The 25,358-nt window shown below is 42.2% G+C and overlaps 1 protein-coding gene across 4 annotated transcripts in view; it reads right to left on the reverse strand.

Annotated features, from left to right (window-relative positions):
* The window catches only part of RARB (retinoic acid receptor beta), a 526,846-nt gene that overhangs the window by 110,426 nt on the left and 391,062 nt on the right, over positions 1–25,358 (reverse strand). For all 4 annotated transcript variants that reach the window (XM_048838584.2, XM_048838585.2, XM_048838583.2 and 1 more), the window contains one exon: positions 1,929–2,077. In XM_048838584.2, the coding sequence (XP_048694541.1) occupies positions 1,929–2,077 (149 nt within the window). The remainder of the gene's footprint in view (positions 1–1,928; positions 2,078–25,358) is intronic.

The raw sequence follows: 25,358 nt of genomic DNA on the forward strand, positions 1-25,358 counted from the left end.
AAACAGAAAGGGAAATTTCAGCAGCATGGCAACAACCACAGCACTACAATATCTGAGAACATGGCCAGGGAATACAAGCAAAAATTCAACACTGGAAGGAGAATTTAAAACACAGATGATCTTATATGCTAACTTTCAAATACCTATTTATGGTATATTTATGGAGCAAAAATATCAGGCTGAGATCCTGTAACCTCTTTCCCGAAGAAGTCAGAGCATCACTGAATTCAAAATCACAATAATGCAAACCAACTGGGGTGGGGAGAGAGGGTCCTTATGGGTGCAGCAGACCCCCTGCATGCAAGAAGCTGCAGAACTGGGGCCTAAATGTGTGGTTGACTAATAACAAAATCATAACAAATTCCAATATTTCATATGAATACACCAAAATATAGATTTTATTCATTTCTTTTAATAAATGCAGATGTTTTAAATGGAAGGTTAAAATATTTTATCATTTTTATAGTGTGTTACCTCCAGATACCATAATTAGTGTGTGTTAGTAGAGAAGAGAATGATTGCAAGGTGTGTTATCCTACACTAATATCATTCCTTGTCCTGCACTCAGGTCTTCCCACTGCATTTGTGGGACAATCATGCTGCAAGACTGAGACTGTTCTGTGCAACAAACATCGACCCTACACTCAAACCTTTTGTACAGTAGCACCCACCACTGTCTGTGCCTGCACGCTGTTGCTCTTGCCACACTGGCTGTTCGTATCTGGCAGGACTTGACTAGACTATTTGCCTAAAAAACATCACTAAACTTAGCGCTGTATGTGTGTACGAGGACATGTACATGCACTTGTCTAGGAGGTGGCAGCACACTCGTGTGGACTACAGAACCAGATTTCAAAATGCAATAATGTTGAGAGTACTTCTGCTCTATAACCATTCTCATGCACCAAAACAGGTATTGCACAGTCGGTACCAATCACTAATAAAACCAAAACCCATATAACTCCTACTTAGGCACCTTTTCTTCATAATTTCCCCTGATGTATTTTCATATGTCCCTCTAACATTGCTAGAAAAAAATGTGGCTATCAGATGATCATGTTGCACAATACCCTCCTCTAACTGTTCTATGTATTCTCTCTCAAACACACACCGGGTTCAGTTCACATAACCTCTCTGATGCACGTTCAATCTCTGTAAGTATATACTCTAGTACTCCAATTCCCAGATGCCATGGATTCACCACAAACTGTGTATGTAAAAATATTCATGGCGATTCAACTAAAATACGGACAATCACAATGTTGAAAAGTAGCTGGCAAACACATCCTTATTTCTACTTTGTAGTCTGTCAAAGTTAGTTTTACACCTGCCATTCTGCTTTGTCTGTGTTTCGTAACCAAACCCCAGCTCTGACCACTGATACATTTTTGGAAAGTTTGGAAGCATATTCATATTTTAACTTCATGCTGGCCCTTAACTGTGTAAAGGGTTAAAACAACACCAAAGATCTCAATTCTGCTGAACTCTGGGAAGATTCAGATCCATATTTGACCTTCACTCTCTAAACTTACTATAGGCAGTATACTACATAAAAGTATAACAGAGAGGACGAACTAAGGACAACAAATAAACATGTGAACCCCACCTCCCAGTGCAATACTTAATTTACCGGTGAACACAACGCATTAAGAGAAGGAGCCATAGTGTGTTTTTACATCATTCTGCAAAGCACCACATCTAAAAAGATGTACTTCCAATTACATCCTCATGTCAGCCAATCATATACTGCTGTAAGGATGGAGAGGACAGGTTACTCCAGGAATGACAACCACTTGTCTGGACTTACTCACTAAGTCAGAGTTTATTCAAGCAGGCAAACTATCCAGTTTGAAACTAATCTGCTTAGCCCATCTCTAAAAGAAATGTAGGGCTTTCTAACAAAATACCAGTGGGGTTTTGGTACTCACCTTGCATCCCTCACAGGCACTGACGCCATAATGATATCCAGATGACTTGTCTTGACAGACAAAACAGGGCTTGTAAACACGAGGGGGAGGAAGCGGGGAAGGTGGGCTTGGGACAAGTTCTTCAGAACTGGTGCTCTGAGTTTCGATAGCTACAAAAGAGAAAAGAAAAGAAAAGAAAAGAAAAGAAAAGACACCATTTTAGTGCATTACCTTTGACTTTTATATACTCTATTATTTATCCCTTTACAGCTACTATAATTGTGTATCACAAGCATATGTTTGGTTTCAGAGTAACAGCCGTATTAGTCTGTGTTCGCAAAAAGAAAAGGAGTACTTGTGGCACCTTAGAGACTAACCAATTTATTTGAGCATGAGCTTTCGTGAGCTACAGCTCACTGCATCGGATGCATACTGTGGAAACTGCAGAAGACATTATATACACAGAGACCATGAAACAATACCTCCTCCCACCCCACTCTCCTGCTGGTAATAGCTTATCTAAAGTGATCATCAAGTTGGGCCATTTCCAGCACAAATCCAGGTTTTCTCACCCTCCGCCCCCCCCCCCCCCCCACACACACACACAAACTCACTCTCCTGCTGGTAATAGCCTATCCAAAGTGACCACTCTCTTTAAAATGTGTATGATAATCAAGGTGGGCCATTTCCAGCACAAATCCAGGTTTTCTCACGTGCTGGGCCAAATTCCACGCTAAGATACCCACAACACAAATCCTTTAGACTAGACTAGGAAATTAATTTGGGCATCAGAGGACAGAATTTAGATCATATTCTAGATTCTGCCCTTGGAATTAAGCATGAGCTATGGGTGCGCACATCTGAGCATAGAATTTGGTCTTTGATGCAAAATGACTTGTGAAATATCTATCATTCAACATCTATCTTTTAGCTAAACATGCTATGAAGTCTCTCACCTACTTCCATAACAGAGATAGCATTTTCAGGATGCAAGTTTGTCATGGAAGGATATAGAAAGTCATCAATGTGCATTAAGAGACTGATGATTTAAGCATAGGACTGGGAGCACAGCAAGTTCTAATCCTACAGTTTCTACTATCTGTACAACTGACATAATGCAGTAACACTTATTTATCTGCCTTATGGGATATTAATGTTTGTAAACCACTTTGTAAAGGGGCCACGTAAGTATTATGACATCTTGTCACTTTACTGCCTTAATATTTCTGGATGGACATTTATTTTGAACCTGTTGAGGCATTAGTTACTCCTTTCTGTGAAACAACATGAAGGCTCTGTGAAGCAGGATAAAAGATGTGAATTTGATCTCTTCAAAGCATCTGCATTAGTTTTCTCTGATACACCATCATCATCATTCATATTTACTGTAGATGTGCAATACATTTCCTTGTTTCAGTAAGTTGTTCTGCGGCTTCTCGGAAAAATACCTCTAATTTTTCAACAGATACATAGAAATGATGTAACCTATGAACTTGTATCCATCCAGAAACATTAGACATTATCCACAGAGCTAACTCTCAAGAGTCTTAAAAGTGAACACTAAAGAATATTAGTCAACAGAACTTTTTGGACAAGATTTACTGTCCAAGATGGTTTCCACATTTTTAAAATGTTACATTTGTATTACATCTGGATTCATTCCCAACCCGCATTCTTCAGAATTCACTGACACCTTAGCAAAACCTGTTACAAGCAACATGCTACAGGTTCCAACTCTACAGAGCAAAGTTTAAGTTTTTTCTTAATAGAAAAAAGAGGGAGACAAAATCCACTATATTCTTTCTTTTAATAGTCATTTTTAGCATTTAAGATAGACACAGAGCACTCTGTTATTGATTTGTGCACAGTCATCCTGCTTAAATCAATAATCTATTAGTCCTTTTAAATTAAAGTTAGATTCATCAAATGCCCTTGAGAGGTCTCAAACATTCTGTTCCTTATTTCATGTTAGTACATGCGTCTTAGTGGCTCCCAATCAGTATCTGGAATGATAAAAATTTAGCTCTAAGATGCTGCAATCTCAGCAGACAACGTGTTCTATATTAGCTCATTCAGCTATCTCACTCAGTGTAAAAACCAGTTTTTAGACATCCCATGGGGAACAAGGGTTGTGTTATTTGGTAAAACAGCAGCACTCTTGCCATCCTTATATGATTTTAGTTTGGAGAAAGCAGTCTTTTAGGAATAATTCTGATCTGCTTCTACTTTTTTGATGGTTTTATTCCAAACAAGAAGCAGCATACAATGGTGGTGTTCAAATTGCTAACCATATGCGCAACAAAGCTCTGTCAGACTCTGGCCAAGCCACAGGAACTTGTGTTACTTAAACGAGATGAGACACCTGGCTCTGTTCATAAATGCACAAAGCAGAGTCAGCAACTGAAGATGCTGAGGAGGCTACTATAGAATTGCCAAGGTAGACAATTTGAAAATGGATAGAACAATCAAAGAACAACAAGAACAAGAAATAAACCTCCCAAACCACCTCAGCTATATCTGCTATTAAACTTGGCTTAGCCCATACACTGGAAACACATGTCACAAGAACAAACGCCGAGTGAGTTTTATTTGTCACAAGAAAACAATTACAGGGCTTGTTTATTTTCGGTTATAGACAAGAATTGTAGTTTCACAGAGGGCCTGGGTTCAGATCACATGGGCTCTATTTCTGTCTGTTACTGACTTACTGTGGATCCTTGGACTTAGGTAAACTGAGGCAAGGAGGCTATCTGTAAAATGGTATGCTGGCAACTCCCAGGAATGGTGTCAGAGACTTAATCGATTCATGTTCGTAAACCACTTTTCAGTCACTGGATGAAAGATAAGGATGTTGCACCTGATGAAGTGAGCTGTAGCTCACGAAAGCTTATGCTCAAATAAATTTGTTATTCTCTAAGGTGCCACAAGTCCTCCTTTTCTTTTTGTGGATACAGACTAACACGGCTGCTACTCTGAAACCCGTCTGGATGAAAGATGTTATGTATAGGAACAAAGTACTATTATTATTACTTCACATAGGTTGTTTGGGCACGAGCAGGAGGGAAAAAGGCATTCTGTATGTAGGTGTGTGTGTGTTACAGACAGGAAGGTAGAGTCCCAGCTAATGCAATTTTAAAGTAATCTTACAATTTTCTCAAAGTGGGGGAAAACAAAACAAAACTTGATTTTTAATGTCTTGCTGTTAGCAGAGGATGTGACACTTGGGAATCTCAACTCACCTGAGAAAATACAGCATAAAAGAAGTTACAAAACACACAAGTTCCACTTAACCATCCAGGGATTCTCATACAAAAGGTCACTTCATGATTCCTAACATGTTTGAAATTTTTTCTAAAGGTTAGATAAAATAGCAGATAAGATCCTTGAGAGAGTGTATAAGAGCTAATTTACTGCTAGCTAAACCATGTTGACAGATAGAGGTATTTTATTTTGTAGCTGATTAAAAGCAGACAAGCATTATGTAGCCCCTTTCATTTTACTAGAAACTTAGATTATTAAGACTGTATTTTAATGCACACTTTGGACAGCTGAGTCTTAAAAGAATAAGAAGTTGTAAAGCAAATGGCATTTCCTGGATAGCCCCAAGGGAACTTTGAACACTGGGTTCTGAGTCCCTGGTGGGAAGGAGCAATTTCAGCTAATTAGGGGTGAATAGAAAAGTGTTGCATTTGGTCAAAACATTCTGTTAACCCTCATTTTTGTTGGCACCAAGAAGAGTCAGTCTGTATTTCTTTTTTCTTTTTGTGTGAATTCACTGCTGGAGTGCAAGGCACACAGCTCACATACATTAGGCAGAAAGTCAAAGGAAACGCCAAAGTTCAGCTAAAGTACAAGTAATTAGAAACAGATTCTCTGCCGCTTGTATGTGTGCATTTCATTGTAGACGTTATTTATAAGCCTCCAAACATTTGCAAAAATAACTATATACCGTAGATCATTTAATTTTTATGTCTAGTCTGGAAAAAGAGTCTGCCTTTAATCATCTTCCAGTAAAAATCTAGGCAGGGGAAAAGTGGGTTTCATTTGTTTCTATACAAATTTATTTCTTTCATATGTCGTTCAAAACTATATCATCAAATTAAATTCAAAATATCACTGACTCCTGCCCCCCTCCCAATTTTGTTTAATAATGAAGTGCTTTGAATATGTCATACTTAAACAAATAGTTTGCATTGTTATGAGGTGGGGGAGGGGGAGTTAAGAAAAAAATCTGGTTTGGAAGACAAAAAAAAGAGTGAGAGAAAAAGAAAACATTATCACGGAGACTTGCCAGCCTTGACTTAGTAACCTGGCCATGACCCGAGAGGGAGTATGTGTTTGACCCGGTCACACGGGATTCTGGCTGAGTACTGTTGCTGGGCTATGAATCCCTGCTATTCTTACCATATAGACAACAGGTGCTGACCACGGACAATGGGATGAAAACAAAGGGAGACACCATAGGTAAAGACTTTGATTTTGTTTGCTTTTTTTAAACAAAGATGTTTTGTTAGAAAAAAAAAAAACTCTTGCAGATCTGTTCCCCTCTCAGTCCCTGAAGCTGTCTGCTTGACCATTACAGTGAATGAGAATTTTAAATACACAGCAGATCACGCGTATTCCATTTACACAGCACCATAATTAACTCAAACCAGGTAAAACATGCTCGGTTTAAAAAGAAAAAAAAACCCAGGTTGTGATCCATCAGCTTAAATTTTTGTTCATAAACTGGGGCACCAGTACTATCACCATCCTCATTTCTTCTGTATATTTTATGCTTGAACACAATGCACTGGGATTGAAATAAAAGCTACCAGGATTGGCCCGTATGGAGACAATACATCTAAATGTTTAGATGTCTAGAAGTACTTTTATTTATTTATTTTTTACTTTCCAGGTCCTCCTTTTTCCCCTCCCCCTTCTAATGAGCTCATGTCTTGTCAACTGCACACATCTGTCTTTAATCTAGAACTTACATTACTTATTTCATTTTAACTCATGGTCATAATTTTTCGAGCACTGATTTTATTCATGACATAGTACAGCTCTACAAGACAGCTTAGGTCTCAAAAAAGGGGAGGGGGAATTCAGAATCAACTAATCACTGTATATTGTAACTACATGACCTGGGCTGAAGGCCAAAAAACAAAAAAAAATAGTCCTCAGGCTGACTTTTATTATGGGAAGAGGCCTTGCATTTTCATAAGGGACACCAGAAGATTAAATATCTACATTAAATTTTTATAATGTGGTTTTCTACTTCAGAGAGCCAAAGCCATCCTTGTCTGTTTGTTGAAAAGCTAAACATGATTCTTTAGATCAGTGGTTCTCAACCAGGGGTCCAGGGCCCCCAAGGGGGCGCTGAGCAGGTTTCAGGGGGGTCCGTCAAAATAAACCAGAGAGCGGGGCTGGCGTTAGATTCACTGGAGCCCACAGCAGGAAGCTGAAGCTCACGTCCAAACCCTGCCACCCCAGGTTTAAGCCGAAGCCTGAGCAACTTAGCTTCATGGAACCACCTGCAGTGTTGGGACCCAGGCCATTCCCCTGCTTGCTAATCAACTGGATATGCAGAAAACCAGTAATTGTGGCACAGGTGGGCCGTGGAATTTTTATAGCATGTTGGGGGAGGCCTCAGAAAGAAAAAGGTTGAGAACCCCTGCATTAGATCATTATTATATACCATGTCGAATTCCTACAGCATGCTTCAAATAATATATCTGTCAAAATCACTTAACGTAACAACATCACTGAACACTTAATAATAAGCCCAACTCACAGCCATCAAATTGAAAATAAGGAACCAGGTCTAGCAACTCTTATTAGTCTAAGGGGGACATGATTAGACCCAAAAAGCGGCACACTTGGAGAAGAAAAATGCTATTGTGAATGAGGAACAAAACTGCGACACTGAAGATCCGTGCTCAATTCCCAGCCCTGACACTGATTTCCTTGCGCAAATCACTTAGTTTGTCCGAACCTCAATTAGCCATATGTAAAATGGAGATGATAATATTTCCTTTCTCCAACCCTATGTGTCTCTGGTCTATTTAAATAGTAGACAGAGAAGATAGGTGAGGTAGTATCTCTTTTATTGGGCCAACTTCTCTTGGTGAGAGAGACAAGCTTTTGAGTTTACACGGAGCTCCTCTTCAGGTCTGGGAAACTTACTCAGCGTCTGTCTATGCTGGCAAGTTTCTGCGCCACAAGTTATATCACTCAGGAAAATCTTCCAGACTATTCTGTAAACTTTACATTTTTTTCTCAATTTTCTACTAATCAGGATTACACCATTGTTTTATATGAGTTTTAAACCAAAATTCAAAGGTGAACATTGTAAACCCAGTTTTCAATCCAACATGTAAACGAATTTGTCAGTGTAATGGTCACCAAAAAGAAACTATGAAACTTAACAACTGGTGACTGGATACTATGGTGATGGGTCACATAAGTGATTCATCACTCTGTGGTTAAACTTCTCAGTTTGTCTGAGATATTGCAATACAACTAGCTTGATTTACAAATGAATAGTGAAGTTGTTCAAGTGTTAGTTTTGTTTTAACTGACGACAGAACTGAATTGGCCTACTGTCTCTTTTAAATTAGCATACACAGATACACTCAGACAACAATTGCCTCAACAAAGCAGCAATTAAGAGTGCAGATGGTTTCCATGTCAGTACATCTGGCAGAAAAGTGGGAACCCAATGCTAAACTCTGACCTCAGCCTTAGGGTACATCTTCACTACTCGCTGGCTCGGCGGGTAGTGATCGATCTATCGGGGATCGATTTATCGAGTCTCGTCTAGACGCGATAAATTGATCCCCGAATCGATGCCTGTACTCCACCTTGGCAGGAGGAGTAAGTGGAGTTGACGGGGGAGCCACCATAGTCGACTTGCCACCTGGTGATGGCCAAGTAACTTGAACTAAGATACTTTGACTTCGGCGAATAGCGTAGCGGAAGTTGCGTATCTTAGTTTGAAACCTCCTGCCTCCCCCACCCCAGTGTAGCCCAAGCCTTAGACCTGGTTCACACTACACGGTTAGGTTGTCATAAGCTGCCTTACATCAACCTATCTGTGGAAGTGTCTTCAGTTAAATTTGGTTCCCGCCGACGTAAGTGCCTCTCGATGCCAATTTAGTAACACCACCTCCCTGACCGGTGTAGCGTCGTGGTCAATGCAATTAGGCAGACACTGCATTGCTTATGTCGACTGTTACTGGTTTTCAGGAGCCATCCCACAATGCTGCCTATTAACAATACAAGCACTCCTGGTGCGGATGTGCACCGCTGACACAAGGAGCCAAGTGTGCACACACACAAGCAATTTAATAACTGCAGTGGCTGTATGCCGATGTAAGTTACGTCAACATAATTTTGTAGTGTAGACACGGCCTTAGGGTATGTCTACACTACAAGCACAGGAGCAGCATAGGTGCAGCTATGCCGTTGGATCATATCCACCTCCTCCAGAAGCAGTAGCTAGATGGACGGAAGAATTCTACAGATGATTCTACAGTCTACACTGGAGCTTAGGTCGTCTTAACTACGTCTTTCAGGGGGTGTGAATTTTAGGTATAGACCAGATCTGATAGAAGTATGAAAGGCTCATTACTCACAAGATAATTTTACAATTTTTTTAAGTGACATAACATATGGCCCCGCATTACCTGTCTTACACTGTGTGATAACTGTCTTTGAATCTAGGGAGAGTGCGTAGATCTAGGGCATCATGGTACAGAAAAAAGAGAAGTAAAAAAGCTTAATTTTAAAAGATTACAGTTCTACTCTAAGTGAGCCTGGAAAAACGACTTCTTCTTACTCAACAAGTTTGCCATCTGCGTGTAATCCAAGTCATAACTGCTGCCTTTAGTGGTAAAAATAAGTGTTCATTTCTGTCCACTCTTTTCAACCCAGTAAAGCTAACAGAGCTATGAGATAGTGATCTGCATCTTATTGCGTCTCACCTTTCATCAACAAAATTGCTAAGTTCCAATTACGAAGCTGTAACGTTAGCCAGTGGACTCATATAGCAGTAGCCAGGAGAATCAGTGGATACTCACTGGCCCCAACCATGTGACAGAAGGATAACCTTTTGTAACACTGACCCATATCATGTGAGTGAAGCCAGGAAATAAAAATCTTTAACTGACCACCTGGCAGCTGGTCTTCTCAAAGGACATTCTTGCATGATCAAAGCATTCTCGACACTGACTGTCTAGGATTCTGAAGTCTCCTTAAGACTTTTACTGCAATGTACTGTAGATCTACGACGTCTCTGGGCACACCATACGCAGCAGTGTGGGGAAATTCACCTTTCACCCTCTCCTGTCTAACCCAGCACTTATAGGCCTCCAGTACTGTACTATCAGAGGCCCAGATCTCCACAAGTATTTAAGTTCCTAATTTCCATTTATTTCAATGTGGATCTGGGCCTGAGTGCCTAATAATCTTTACTGTGTTCATCTCCACAACCCCCCAGTGAAATAGGAAAGTTTTATCCCAATTTCACAGAGGGAGAACCGAGGCACAGAGAAAATAAGGGCCAGACTGATAAAGGTATTTAGGTGTCTAAAGATGCAAATAGGTGCCTAGTGGGATTTTCAAAAGCACCGTGGCACCCAACTGCTTCCTTAGGTTCTTAAATATCTTTCCATAATCTGGCTAAGTGATTTGCAAGATTTAGAGCAAGGAATAGAACCCTGATCTCTCTTCATTACCACTTGCTTTTAGGAAAATGTATAAACACTGCAGTCACCTTTCTCCAGTTCTCTGCCACCGTTACTTCTAGACTGGGATTCAGGAGGCTTCATTTGCTCCATTTTTGCTAAAAATTTAGTTTAATTCAGACACAAATAAAAGAAAGTGCTAGTAAGAGACTGAACTTTATTTCCTGGCCTCAGTAACCTGATATAGGTCAGCTTATATAAGGTTACATCCCTGTCACATGGTAGAGGTCAATAGGCACTGATTTCTGTTACAAAGGCAAAGCTGTAAGACCTGTACAAACCCTATTAAGATCAGTGGGTGACACAGGTGTAAGAGACAGCATAATTTGTACTGCAGAATCTTTATTTGTGAGTGGGATGCACAAGCCACAAAAAGCCCAGCTTGCTTTTGAGATTCAAGGCTGAGGTTGCAGGGCTACCTTAGCAAAGAAACTTTTTCCTTGTAAATTAAGCACATGTGATATAGCAAGCACAGAGATACCCTGAACAGGGAGGCCAAAATGCCATTTTCAGAGTTAATTTTGAGAGCAGAAGTGAGCCATGCTTAAATCCATTTTTAAAAACCATTGGCTTTTTGGGTTCAGTGTTGAAGCATTTCTGGGACTGTCCATTATTGCAACTGTATCTGTTGGGTCTCTGGCAGTAAATGAAGAGCTTCTCCTGACTGCACAACCCGTTGATATGTACGCACTGATGAGCTGCCAAAATCTTAATGGGTTCCCTCCTCACCCCACGAGGGGGTTGTTGCCCACACCCGCCCCCCAGGACTCCTGCCCCATCCAACCCCCCCGCGTTCCTTGACACCCCCTGCACCATCCACCCCCTCCCCGTCCCCTGACTGCCCCCAAAACCGGACAGGAGGGTCTCGTGGGCCACTGTAGTGGGTGCCCACCCCACCCCTAAGAGCCAGAGCCATCTGCCGGGGGGTGAGGTGGGGAGTCCCAGAGGTGCTTACCTGGGGCAGCTCCCAGGAAGCATCCGGCAGGCCCTCTGGCTCCTAGGGGCGGGGGAGCGTAACTAGGGGGGAGCAGGGGGAGCGGCCGCTCCCCCACTGATCACATCAAAAGTGGCGGCTTAGGCGCTGACTCCCTGGGTGCTCCGGGGCTGGACCACCCACAGGGAAAATTTGGTGGGTGCAGAGTACCCACCGGCAGCTCCCCACGCCACGCCTGGCTCCAGATCACCTCACTCTGCTCCTCCGCTGAACACGCTGCCCCACTCTGCTTCTCCGCCCCCCACCCCCGCCCCCCCGGCTTCCCGTGAATCAGCTGTTCAGCGGGAAGCCTGGGAGGGCTGAGAAGCAGGCGGCGGCTTCACACTCAGGCCGAGGGTGGCGGAGGTGAGCTGGGGTGGGGAGCGGTTCTCCTGCACCCCCCCGGGTTACCTGCTGCAGCGCGGGTGGCCCTCCTCGTGCCCCTCCACCCCAGCTCACCTCCGCCTCCCTGGGCCTGAGCGGGAAGCCTCGGGGGACAGAGAAGCAGAGCTGGGCGGCGCATTCAGGGGCGGAGGCGAGCAGGTCTGGGGCAGGGCACTGCCAGTGGGTGCTCTGCAACCACCCAATTTTCTCCTTGGGTGCTCCAGGGCTGGAGCACCCATGGAGTTGGCGCGTAAGGCACCACTTTTGGACGGTTAAATTTAGAAGCCCTTTTAGAACCGGTTGTCCCTTGCGGAACAACCAGTTCTAGCGAACCGGTGCGAACCGGCCCCAGCTCACCACTGTATGTACGTGCGCTTGCCGCAGTAGTTTAAAAAAGAGCCTTGTGACCAGCATCTATTGTTACTGCTACAGTAGAAAATGGGAAATTAAGCAGATTTAAAATTTCAAATATAGAGAACCCCCCTCCCGTTCCAGCTCATACAGTATGCCAAGAAACACCTGCATCAATCATGACACAGAAGAACTTTTGATTAGAGCTGATTGAAAAGTGTCTTTTTTTTTCCAGAAAATTTTGGAAAAGCCAATGAATTCGGGTTTTTGAAAAAGAAAGTTTCAGATCTGGGTTTCTTACAGAAAAATCAGAACATGTTAAAGGAAAAAATTTTCTGTGAAATTATAGCCATTTTTTGTTGAAAAAATAAGTGTTCAATTTTTTTTTAAACATCCTCTCTTCTTTTGATTGCATCTTTCTCCCTACACATTTCTATCTTGCTTGTTGTCATAAATGATATGTTCTTTGGAACACAGATTGTGCCTCCCTAAGCATTTGTACAGCACCTAGCATAACGGGGTCCTAACTGGCGCAAGATGGTGATGCCGGGAGACAGGATGAGTAGGAGACTGCTTCCAGCCAGCCTTTGGGTGCACATTAATATTGTGTACCTCTAAGCCTGTTTAGGGGGACATTTTCATCCAGAAGCAAAGTTTGGCAGTTTCTCCAAGGTGGTGAGAGACATGGCTGCTTCTTTGAGAGAGCTAGTCTACACGGAAAATTTACAATGGCATAGGTACGGCTCTCAGGGGCCTGAAAAATCCACACCCCCTAAGAGATGTAGCTATGCCAACCTAACCCCCGGCCTAGAAAGTGCTAGGTCAATGGAAGAATTCTTCTGTCAGCCTAGCTACCCCCACCCAGGGAGGTGATCTACCTGTGCCAACAGGAGAACCGTTCCCATCGGTGTAGGTAGTGTCTACACTAAAGCAGCGCAGTTGCAGCACTGAAGCTATATCACTGTAACATTTTAAGAGTAGACAAGCCCTCAGGCCTTGTCTACATTAGAGAAAAATTTACAGTTGTGTAACTGAAGCCATGTCTACACTACAGACTTTGGGTGACAAGTTACGTCAGCATAAAGCCACCGCAGTTACTATATCATTTGTGCGCATGCATACTGGGCTGCCCTGCAGACTCACCAGGAGTGATTGTGTCAATGTGGTGTACCATGTGCAACCATCCAGTATACTGTCTTTTGGGAAGTTTTGGCAATGCATGGTGGGGCAGAAACGAGCCACGCAGTGGTGACTGGGAGCAAGAGGTTAATTTTCCAGTGTGCAACTGTCTCCATCCCATAGTGTTATCAATAACCCTAATTTTCATACCTTTTCTAAAAATACCATAATCCATGTAGCCCTCCTCGCTGTCCACCATGCCTGACAAAAGAATGGACCCTGCACAGCTCTGCATTATTGTCATGAGTGTTGCAAGTACAGGATGCATGATCCTCCGGTATTTGCAGAGCTGTAAGAGGAACCGACCATGTCGATTTCCTGGAGGGCAGATTGCTGTGGGACATGGCAAGAACCAATCAAGGTTGTTGGTGGCATTCGCAAAGCAACTGCAGATGGTGGAGCGCCGATTCTGGGCCCGAGAATCGAGCCCTGACTGGCGGGATCGCATTGTAGTGCAAGCTTGGGAATGAGAGTTGTGGCTGCAGAACTTTCAGGTGTAGAAGGTCCTGGATCTGTGTGACGAGCTCATCCCGCCCTGCAGCGCCGGGACACCGGAATGAGAGCTGCACTGACAGTGGAGAAGTGAGTGGCGATTGCACTGTGGAAACTTGCAACGCTGGATTTCTATCCATCAGTGGGAAATCATTTTGGAACTGGAAAATCCCTGCGGGGGCTGCTGTCATGCAAGTGTGCAGGGCCATTAATAGTCTCCTGGTGAGCAGAATTGACTCTCAGCAATGTGCAGGATGTAATGGATGGATTTGCAGCAGTAGGATTCCCCAACTGTGGTGGAGCAATAGATGGCACGCATATCCCTATTCTGACACCAGACCACCTTGCCACAGAGAACACCAACAGAAAGCACTGCTTTTCTATGGTTATGCAAGCATTGGTGGATCACCAGGGACGCTTCACCCAATCAGCGTTTGCTGGTTGGGGAAGGTTCATGACACTTGCATCTTTAAGAAAACAGGACTCTTCAGAAAGCTACAAACAGCTACTTTCTTTCCCAACTGCTGGATTACCATTGTCAATGTTGAAATGCCAATAGTGACCCTGGGCGACCCAGGCTACCCCTGGCTCCCTTGGCCTATGAAGCATACACCAGCCACCTTGACAGCACCACAGAAAGATTCAACTACCAGCTCGGCTGGTGGAGAATGAGAACTAAATGTGCTTTTTGTAGACTGAAGGGACACTGGTGTTGTTTACTCACAAGATTGGATTTCAGTGAAAAGAACATCACAATGGTTATAGCTGCCTGCTGTGTCCTGTATAATAGCTGTGAAGCAAAGGAGGGGGGGGATGTTGATGCTGGGGTGGAGCAGCTGTCTGCTGAGTTTGAACAGCCAGGCACAAGGGCTATTAAAAGAGCTCACCGTGGAGCTATGTGTCTCTGGGAGGCTTTGAAAGAGCACTTTACCAATGAGCCACAGTAATGCATTGTGGTGTACTGTGCTCTGGCTGGCCCTGCTGTTCTGGGCCTTGTTAGGAATTGTGCACTGGTTGGTGTACGTCTGTGAATGAAATGCTGTCAATGCATCTATTAAATGTACAACAAGCACTGCAAAATTATGATTCCCACACACTGTGTTTGTCACTGATCTTTGAGTTGTGTCACAAGGTACAGTAACAAATCGGTACTTTCTGAACTGCTAGGCACTCTGCAGCATATGTTGTGAACTAATAAAGATGAATTATTTTCCAAATAAAAAGAATTTTATTCAGTAACAAAACCAGTGTAAAAAAAATCTGTGCAATTTAAAAGCAAATACATTAAAAACTTAATATATTAATGGAACAGGACTTAACAAGGGGAAAATCATCCATGTCCATTTTACCTGCACATACAGTAACTGTGGCTTTCACAGGTCTGTGTATATGAAGCTGTGATTGTCCTTAATGTCCCCCCAGGGGGTGGAGTGGTAGGGATGCCACCCCTGATGCCACGTGGAATATTGAGGGGAGGGGTGTATGTAGGGAGGTGCTATAGTGGAGTTCTCCATGGACTGCAAACGGAGGCAAGCCTGTGATAGTTGAACCTGTAAGTCCACAAGAGCCCACAGCATCTGTGTTTGCTGCCAGAGAAGCCCCATTATGTCCTGGTGCATCTTTCTCTCCTCTTCCTGCTGAAACTGATCTTTCCTTCTCCAGACTGTCTGTAACATTCACCCTCCAGGCCCTTTGTTCACAGTCTGATGAAGCACTGGTTACAGGATCTTACTGAACATGTCATCCAGAGTCCTCCTCTTTCTCCTCCTCATCTAGCTCAGGCGTTCTGTGGACGTGGAGGGGGAACCTCTGAAGGCCGCAACGGCAGTAGCTGCAGATAAAACACAGAGGTACCACTGTCAATAGTGACAACAGAAAGTGAAAGTTAAGGTTCAGAATTCCCTTCCCTTCCCCCCCTACGGTTTTAAACAAGACATGTGTATTGACACTTCTGCTTCACCATGGTGAGCCTGGCCCGCCAGACGTGAGGGAAATGAGGAGGGAATTGCTTGGTAGCACAAAACCAGGAGTATACAGGCACCATTTTCCACAGGTGGTGGTAATTTTAGCTGATATCTCATTCCTGAGGGTAACAAAGGCACAGAGAGTACAGCTGCTGCTGGCATCCCCAAGCTGCCCAGGCCCATATGCTGCTAGCCTGTATGATGCCTGCTGAAGTCATGGCTGACTGGCGTGGGAAAGGAATAAGGCTGACATCCCTAGAAACCTTCAGCAGAGGATTACCCAGTACCTCCCTGAAGGCATCATCAAGATCTCTCAGTAGGATTCAAGGGACACCCGTTTATGCAAAAAAACAAACAAACAAAAAAACCCTGCTCCACATCCCCTCCCCCGTGCCGAGCAATGGAGTGGAATGAAAAGCAGGTAATGCTACCTCTCTTTGTTGTACCACTACCTCTTATAGTACAAGTAAATTAAAGTTAAGGTTCAGAATTTCCTTCTCTGTCAAGTTGGGGATGCCATCACGATAACGGCAAATAAATTTACAGACTTACCAGAGGATCCTTCCACTGCACAGGGCTCATCCATACTCGACTGACCGGACTGTGGTGGAGTCTCATACAGATCCTGACTTGCAGCATAGCTGGAACCCCTGATCACATGTCCCTCCTCGTCGTCCTCCGCTTCTTCCTCACTGTTCATGCCAGGTCCTGTGTTTTGGGCTCCTGGGAGATAACCACGGTGGTCTCCAGGATGGTGGTGGGGTCTCCACCATCTACAGCATGCAGCTCTTTGTAAAAGCACCAGGTCTGTGGCTCAGCACCAGATTGACTGTTGGCAGAACTGGCCTTCCAATATTCTTGCCGCAGTTCCGTCGCTTTCACACGGCACTGCTGCTGGTCCCTGTCATTCCCCTTCTCCTGCATCCCGCGTGCAATCTGTTCATAGCTATCCACATTTCTATGGCTGGTGTATAGTTGTGTTTGCATAGCCTCTTTTCCCCACAGGCCCAGGAGATCCAGTATCTCCTGTGTACTCAATGCCAGAGAGAGTCTGGAGCTTGGAGCTGGCACAGTCAGCAGCGTGGTTGCAGGCAACAGTGGAGAGTTGCTAGGTGTGCTTGCCAGGCTGGACAATCAGGAAAAGGCATTTACAAAATGTATGGGGCTTTAAAAGGGAGTGGGGCCTTCAGGTCTCTGGGACCCATGGGCAGTGAAGTTCATAATTATGATCAGAGCGATCAGTGTTTGGCATTGTGGGAGAGCTGCTGGAGCACTGTTAGGATCAACATAAGTAACGCAGTATCTGCACTTGTATTGCATCAACCTCAGTACAACAACCATGACTCAAAGCCGCTCGGGGAAGTGGTGTTACTGCATTGCTGTAATGGAGCATTTACATAGATGGGAGACAAATCTAAGTGTAGAGACACACACAACTTACGTCAACCTAACTTTGTAACGTAAACAGAGCCTTCACTAGAAATGCTACAGCTGCACAGTAGCAGCTGTGCTTCTGTAACGCTTCAGCATAGACACTCACTATAGAGACAGGAGGAGTTCCCGCTGTGGTAGTTAATCCACCTCCCTGAGAGGCAGTTCTTCCATCGACCTAGCACTATATAAACCAGGGGTTACGTTGGCTTAACTACATCACTCCGGGGTGTAGATTTTTCACACCCCACATGATGTAGCTGGGTCAACCTAACTTTTCAGTGTAAACCTGGCCTAAAACAGAGCTAATACCAGTGTAACATTCCACAGCAGTTTTCTACATTTACAATGGTGCAGCAGATCTCCATTTGGGCTTGGTCCTTGTGTAAGTACACGGATGCAGTTACACTTGAACACATTTCTCTAAGGTAGGCATGGCTTGCCAATAATAGGGACAAAATCTGCATTCAGTTATACCAGTGCAGCCCATCACGGGGGAGTTAGTGGGGTTGCATGGGACTTTAACAGAAGTCAGATTGTGGCTCTTGCTATTTAAATGATCAAGTAAACAACAAGGGTTCATCACTGAGGTCACCAGCCTGTGAGCCAATCGTCTGGCAGGTAAAGCTAAGCTTACAGGGCAGCAGCTCATCAGTTTGCACTAGGGGTCTATCTTCACAGAGGGAAAAAAAAACTGAAGTGAAAGTTTAGATTTTATGAAAAATAGCAGAAAAAAATCCTGAACATACTGGCTCTGAGGGGTGTTGCCACCCCCAGTGATTTTACCTTGGCTCCGATCACAAAAGGTGCCACAATTCAGAAGTGTTAATTCTAAACCCGTACAAAGTTGAAAACAAGATATCTTATCAAAAGGAATCTCGTGGTGTTGTTTTTGATATATCAGATTTTATTTTTTAATAAGAAGCCCACAACCCAGTTTCTCTTGCTTGGTCTTGCTGGTGACCTCATAGGGCCAAATCCTCAACTGGAATAAAGTGCGAAGCTCCAGAGAAGTCAAAGGAGCTATAATGATTTACAGCAGCTGAGAATCTGGCCCTTTTGTACTTTAAAACATTAGAGCCTACTGCAATGGCCTTTATAAGATTATGATGTCCCAAATTCAGCATGATTTCCCTGCAGGATCAATTACAAGAAGATGATGGGTAATAAGGGACAAGACATTTAAAACATAAAATGGGTCCAATTATCTTCTCACACCTGTTTTATACAATCATAGCTCCACTGTCTTTGATGACTTACTCCTGATTTGCAACCATCTAAATGAGAGAAGAATCTGGACAATATCTTTGATGATAAACTAAAATCACAAGGGAAATGGACTTGTGCCTATTCCCCATCTCACCTCCCCCCGCCATGTAAGAATGTCTCTTTATATTAAACATAAATGTTTTATAATGTTTTTCTTTTATCTTCAGAAGCTCTGAATCTGTATCAGTTCTTCCTAAGAAGGCTACATATTTTAAGCATTGAACAGAATAATCTGGAGTACTACTGTAAACCAGTGATATATTCTTCCGATCTAATATCCAGTATAAGTTTTTATTAGTTTTGGGTGTTAACATGTGTACCATAAATATAGTTTAAATTCCTTCCTAGATAGTCCTCATATAACATTATTTATAATGCCTGTTATCCTGGCTTGGAGCCAGAGAGAATATGGGAATTTTAATATCTTTAATTCATTACATAGTTGTCCAGTATCACATAGACAAAAATAAAACTGTAATGTTCTTATCATAAAAGTAGTAAAATGGACTTGTTAGGTAACATTTCACACCATTTTACTTCTCAAATGTTATGACTGTTTACTGTAGGAAGTGTTAAACATTGGGGTATTTTTTAATCCTGAAATCAATACACTGACTCAACCAATGCTAACGCTGTGATCAAAGAAGTATTACAGATAGATAGAGCATCTAAAAAGCGGATCATCCTTTGGATTACAGGGACTCTGCTGGATGACACAGATTTACATACAGTAGCAGGGTGGCCATTTACTGAGCACCCCTCCCAACCAAGGGGTTGCTTTACGGGCACCCTGCCCCCTTTAATGGGCTCCAAGAATTGCACACAGCTTCCATGTGTACAACACCCCCATGCCTGTGGTCAGTTTAGTAACAGAAGCAATTCTTTTCTGCATTAAGACCACCTCTGCTGGGACCAGTTTAGTAATAGAAATAGTTCTTAACGGTCCTCAGGGTCCCAAACTACTGCCCATCACCACATAAAAGCCCATACTTAGCTCTGGTGTCTTCTTGCATAGGCAGAGCTCTTCTTCGGTCCCACTCTTGTCACAGTCCATCCTCCCAGCGCTTCCTAGCTGCAACTTAGCCTTCTAACTGCAGCCTTCCCCACAGGAGCTTATCCTGCTCCCTGGGTTCCCCTCAGCCACAGCTCCCTTGGTCTCAGGGTCTTCCCAGCAAGACCCTTTCATACTCCCTACCCTACAATTTCTCTTCAATTTCCTGAGCTCAGGTGCCCACTTCCTCCTTGTAGCTTCCTGCTGCTCCTTACAGAGCTACCCTGCTCTCTCCCAGGTGTGACTCCTTCTGTAAGCAGGGTTGGCTAGCTCCAGCCCTTAAGGGGTGAGCCACACTGTTACATATACCTTCTTTTGCATGTCCATTCAAGGGTAATTAGAAACTGCATCACAGCTGTTTAAATGGGTTACTGCAGAAGCTGAACTGCTGCACCTTTAGATCCTTAAATTAAAATGTTTAAGTGCAGATACATGCCTCATTACACTGTATAACATCAATCCACTACAAACGGCCTATTATCTTTAAAGTCAGGCTGCATTTAGATTACTTCCCTTTTCACAGGGAATATAGGGCTTGCCTCCGTTGATAAACTGAACTGGGTTTTTTTTGTTTTGTTTTGTTTTAAAAATTGCATATTATAGGCAGCAATAAACACTTACCAATGCGTAGTGTAGTGGCATTCGCTACCTTTTGCAGAGCATGTTTTGCATAAGCAAGTTGAAAATGAATACATCTGCAAATAGTAAGTGTGAGTACGCAGAACTTAACGAACGGGGGCATAAAAAGAAATTGAGCAGTAGGGTACAGCAATTACAGTAACTGTCCTTTTATTAAAAATATATTGTTTCCAGCTTTCACTTGAAAGGACTTACAGTTTTCTGCAATTTTCCCCATTCTGAGTTCCTTCCCTGAGTAAGTCCCCTTCACTCTGCAGTTTGCTCTTTTGCTGACAGCCCATACTCATTTGCAAAAGAAAGGACTGTTTATCAGGCAACAGCCCACTGTTCAATATAACTCATTGCTCAGGAGTGTTATAGTGTTTGAGTTTTATTAACAGTAAGCCTTGTCTACACATAGTTACCAGTGTAAATATGTTAAGGGTGTAATTTTTTTAATGATATAGTTATACCAATATAACCCCTAATGTGGACACAATTATACCAGTAGCAATAAGGTATGCCAGTATAAGGACGATTACATCAGTATAATTGCATCCACGCTGGGGAGAGGAGGTTGTACAGCTTAGCTATATGGATAATAGTTAAAGCAGTACAACTTTTGCATGTAAACAAGACCTTGGTAAAATAAAGGAATTGTTTAACCAACTGGTCATGTCTGAATGTGGAAATAGCCCCACTTCAGTCAATGGTGGTCAGAAATCCGTGTAGCTGCACAGGTTCTGAACTCTGAGAGAAGCAGCAAAGTGCAGTGGGAAGAAAGGACACCTTTCTATTAGAGAATCCACAGCATATATAAGGGAACTCTGTCTCCTTGAGGAAGTGAGAGGAGGCAGGGTGTGATCTCTTTCTGGTGTGATCTCCAGAAATTCTCCTGCTATCCCTAGACTTCAAAGGCATCGGAAGCATACTGGGAAAAAATAACTCTCACACAGTCACACATACCACCACACACCCTGAGGCAGAAAAAGCTGCTGTTGTTCTCTCTGCCTTCATATGCTTTACTAAGAAGAGAGGGTGTCTTTGGTCAGTCACCAGGCCAAGAATTAGAAGCACATTAGCCATAGTACTGCACTCCAAGCTTGATGATGCTGACAGAAACAGTCAGGATGGGTGAATATTTATGAACTGAATAGCACCAATATTCATGCTGTGGAACAAATGCAGAACTCAGTTTCATACAACTCAAGTGGACATGCACTCAGACCACTTGAAACTTTTGAATAACATACTTATTATACAAAAGATTGATAATGTGTTGGGGAAGTCACCTGAAAAATGACTAGCTAGGATTCTACCAAATTTTCCCTCATCAAAATTGAGCACCGCTGTCATTGTATTTATATAGCACATTACATTCCAAAGTATTTTATAGACATTACATATTTTTCACAACAACCCCATCAAATAGCTAAGTATTATTATCCCCATTTTACAGACGGTGTAATGAAGGCACAGAGAGCTATAAGTGACTTATCCCGAGTTCCAAAGTAAATCTGTGACAATACTGGTATTAGAACATCAGCTCCTAGCTACTTTTTCAGTCTAACAGACAAAGTATGAAAAAAAGACGGACACACAAGAGGGACGATTCTCCTGCTCTCTCTCTGCAATGGATTCTTCTGTCCACCCACCCTGCACCAAAAAGCTGACCAGCAGCACTCCATACTATCTGCAGCACATGGCCTAAAATGGCTTTTCTAGCCTGCCAGTATCAGTTTCATGTAGGCGGGAAGAGAGTACAGTGTACGCACACATACATTTACTGTACCACGTATAAGATGGTGATGTCCATGAGATAACTGGTATTTATTATTCATCATGCACCTTTGACCCTGCCCCACTTTTTCTTTGTCCACTAGTCCATCTCCTGAGAATCTCCTACAATATTCCAAATCTCTGAATAGTTTCACATTGCCACTACGCTTTTGACAAAATATTGTGACAGAGATATATTTTCTTGCCCATCAAATGTGGAATTTCCTTAAAAAATTCCATTGGCCCAACCAAGACCAGCAACATACAGTCCTGGACTAGTGACAAGTTTAAGGTCCAATGTCTTGGGAAACTTAAGAATAAAACCAGGATGATTTATGACATTGGAAATGGGAGATTTACTCTTTCAAATGGGATGCACATGCTTCTAGTCCTAGAATATCCCTAAATATAGATTTTTAACTATGATATTATATACAGAAAAGCCATGTTAAGTAATTTTAGGTGTTTCTAAAATGTATTATTATCCTATACTACGTTACTGCTTCTATGTGTATTGTAATATAGTGTTATATACTAAAAGCACAAACACAAAACTTGACTCTCTTTAGTAGAAAGCTTTTCTCAGCATGGACCATGGACCTACGCCATCACTTTCTGCAGAAATTAAGCTTATTTTTTAAAGTACTTTTCTAATTCTCCTGGTTGGAAAGAGAGTTTTTTGAACACGAATCAATTCAGTAATGTCTTCTTGAGTTTGCAGAACAATACCCTTAGTGCCTCTGCTGAAGCTGAAAGCATTCCAAAACTGCAGAGAAGTATAATTGATAAAACTACAGTAAATTTCACTACTGCTATTCAGAACATTTTGGAAAGTGGTCAATTTGTCAAGAATCGTGCCAATTTCACTGTGCAGCTCAGTAAAACTCTGAAAAGTGATTGAGGTCTTTAATGCAGTTATTCACAGGGAAGAACGAGGAGGGTAGAGAAGCACAGACACCCTCCCCATAACAGCCACGCCAAGGTTTTTGAACTAGCAAAGATGAAGGGTCTCGGGGCTGACAGAAATAAAAACATCTTTTTACTTGTAATCTGAGCAATTTTGATAAGAAATTAAGATACAATAAATAGGAGATCACATGACAGCATTTTTAGAGTCATTTCTCAGAACTGCTCTTTAATTATTTAAGAGTAATTAAACAGAACAGAAGTGCCCTTTAATTAGCTAATTCTTGCACAACTCTGGCAAATGTGAAGCACTGTTGTAAGTGCCAAGCATTCTTCTGATTTACCCACACAGAATTTTCATAAAAGCCCTGTATATTTTCCATTGATTTCCTCACCAGGGATCTGATCCTACAATCCTAGTGCAGGCAAATCTCCCACTGAGCCCTTTATTTGCGGGTTTCTGTCACTACAACTTTTGAAAATTTTACAAAATTATTTTTGTTCTTTTTCCAGACAAGATGTTGCCTGTCACCTAGACAGATTGCAATGGCTGCTAGCAAGGAAAGGCGTGCCCCACGAAACAAAGAGAAGCTCTTTGGAAAAATCCTCCCCACACAATTGATCCAGGGATGGCCAAGATGGATAATTGTCATGTGGGCTGGTGCATGATTTAGAAAACTCTCACTTAACCTATAGACAGGAGCCATCTTGTTGTCTGATGGTATCCCCAGGCTCTGCAAACTAGTTTGTCTGATCACTAGCTTCTATTGTTCCCTCAGATAAGCAAGGCCCCAGTGAACAATTAAAGCTTTCAATAAATAATCTGTAAGCACATTCATTTGATTTACTGTTATTTGATACAGCAGTTAGTTTCAATGGGGCAGTTAATATTGATCACGCAAAGTACTCCAGACAAACATGAAACACTTCCAGAACTCCATGGATTATTACTCTTTATCTGCCACTCATCTGGGTTACTTGTAATGGTTGTGAAATTCAAAATCAATAACAACAATTAGTGTTCTGTACATTCTGATGGATGAATCATGTGAAATATGTTTTGTTACAAAAATGAAACATAAAAGCTCTTATAAACGTATAAGACGCTTCAAAAAGACGCAGGAAAAACTGAAGTAATTTTCACATGACACTGTGAAATGGACAATGAAAAGAATAAAGAAAAAGGTAAAACATGGATCAGTGTTTTAAATGCAGGTGGTTAAAAAACAACAACATGATGTGCATTTCAGGGCATGGTTCTGAGGGCCAAGGAGTGGAGGACTGTCACAAATTCCTGGGGAGATTTAGGAACACCAATCCCACTGATTGTCAGTGAAGTCAATGGGAATCCTAACTCCCTCTTGGGCTCTTTTGAAAAGACCAACCCAAATCCCGCAGTTCACACTCACTCCCTGACTCCAACTGGTAAGAACAGCACGGTTTTGGTCCTAAATCAGGAAATGAAAGTATACAAAAAAGTCACAATTCCACTCCCATTTATTTCAACTGAAGCAAAATCCATCTACAAATTGGAGATACATGTTTGTAATTAAAACTTACTAAAATTAATAGAGCTGGCAATTTGTTGTATGTGATGTACGTCTAAAGACACCTTTCCTTGGCTTCAGATTCATATAAATTAGTTGTGAATCTAATGAAATGCATGGAAACAACAATATTTCAACATCTCTGCTAGAGTAATAATTCTAGATAATTAAAATGCAAAGCAATAAGAGAAATGTTTTATCATTAAACTGTAACCAGAGCTCTGTGTGAAATCATCCATTCAGATGACTTGTTTTTCATCAATTATTTGTTATTTATCTGATGTAAATATAAAAAGGGATAATTATAATGTATGACTCCTTGTGCAGCTTCTTGTTATTAAGGCCAATGAAAGCATTCTGAAGACCATAATGAAATAATTATGTTTGCCTTTAAGAATTCTCTTCAATAACACATGGCAGTACTGCACTAAATTAAAACATCAGGAACTAAATTTCACTTGCATCTATTTCCATTTTAGCTAATTATGCCCCCAAGCTTTCCAATAGACCAGGCCCTAAAAATCTTTTTGAAGCTGAAATGGCCTAAGGAAAGGCAGCCTTTTATAATTATGTACTTTGATGAAGAAACATAGGTAATTCAGCCCTGGAAGCTTTAATATTCACAGAAAGGTTATCATGTGAAATCTTCATCTGCTATGAAAACTGGGGCAAAACTGGGGTGACTGTAAGCAAATGTTTCTGTTCCAAGTAAATGATATTCTGATTTAATCGAAACATATTTGACTTGCATCATTTCCACCACCGCTCTTGTTTTCAG

The sequence above is a fragment of the Caretta caretta genome, chromosome 2 (assembly GCF_965140235.1).
Source record: "Caretta caretta isolate rCarCar2 chromosome 2, rCarCar1.hap1, whole genome shotgun sequence".
NCBI classification, from domain to species: Eukaryota; Metazoa; Chordata; order Testudines; family Cheloniidae; genus Caretta; species Caretta caretta.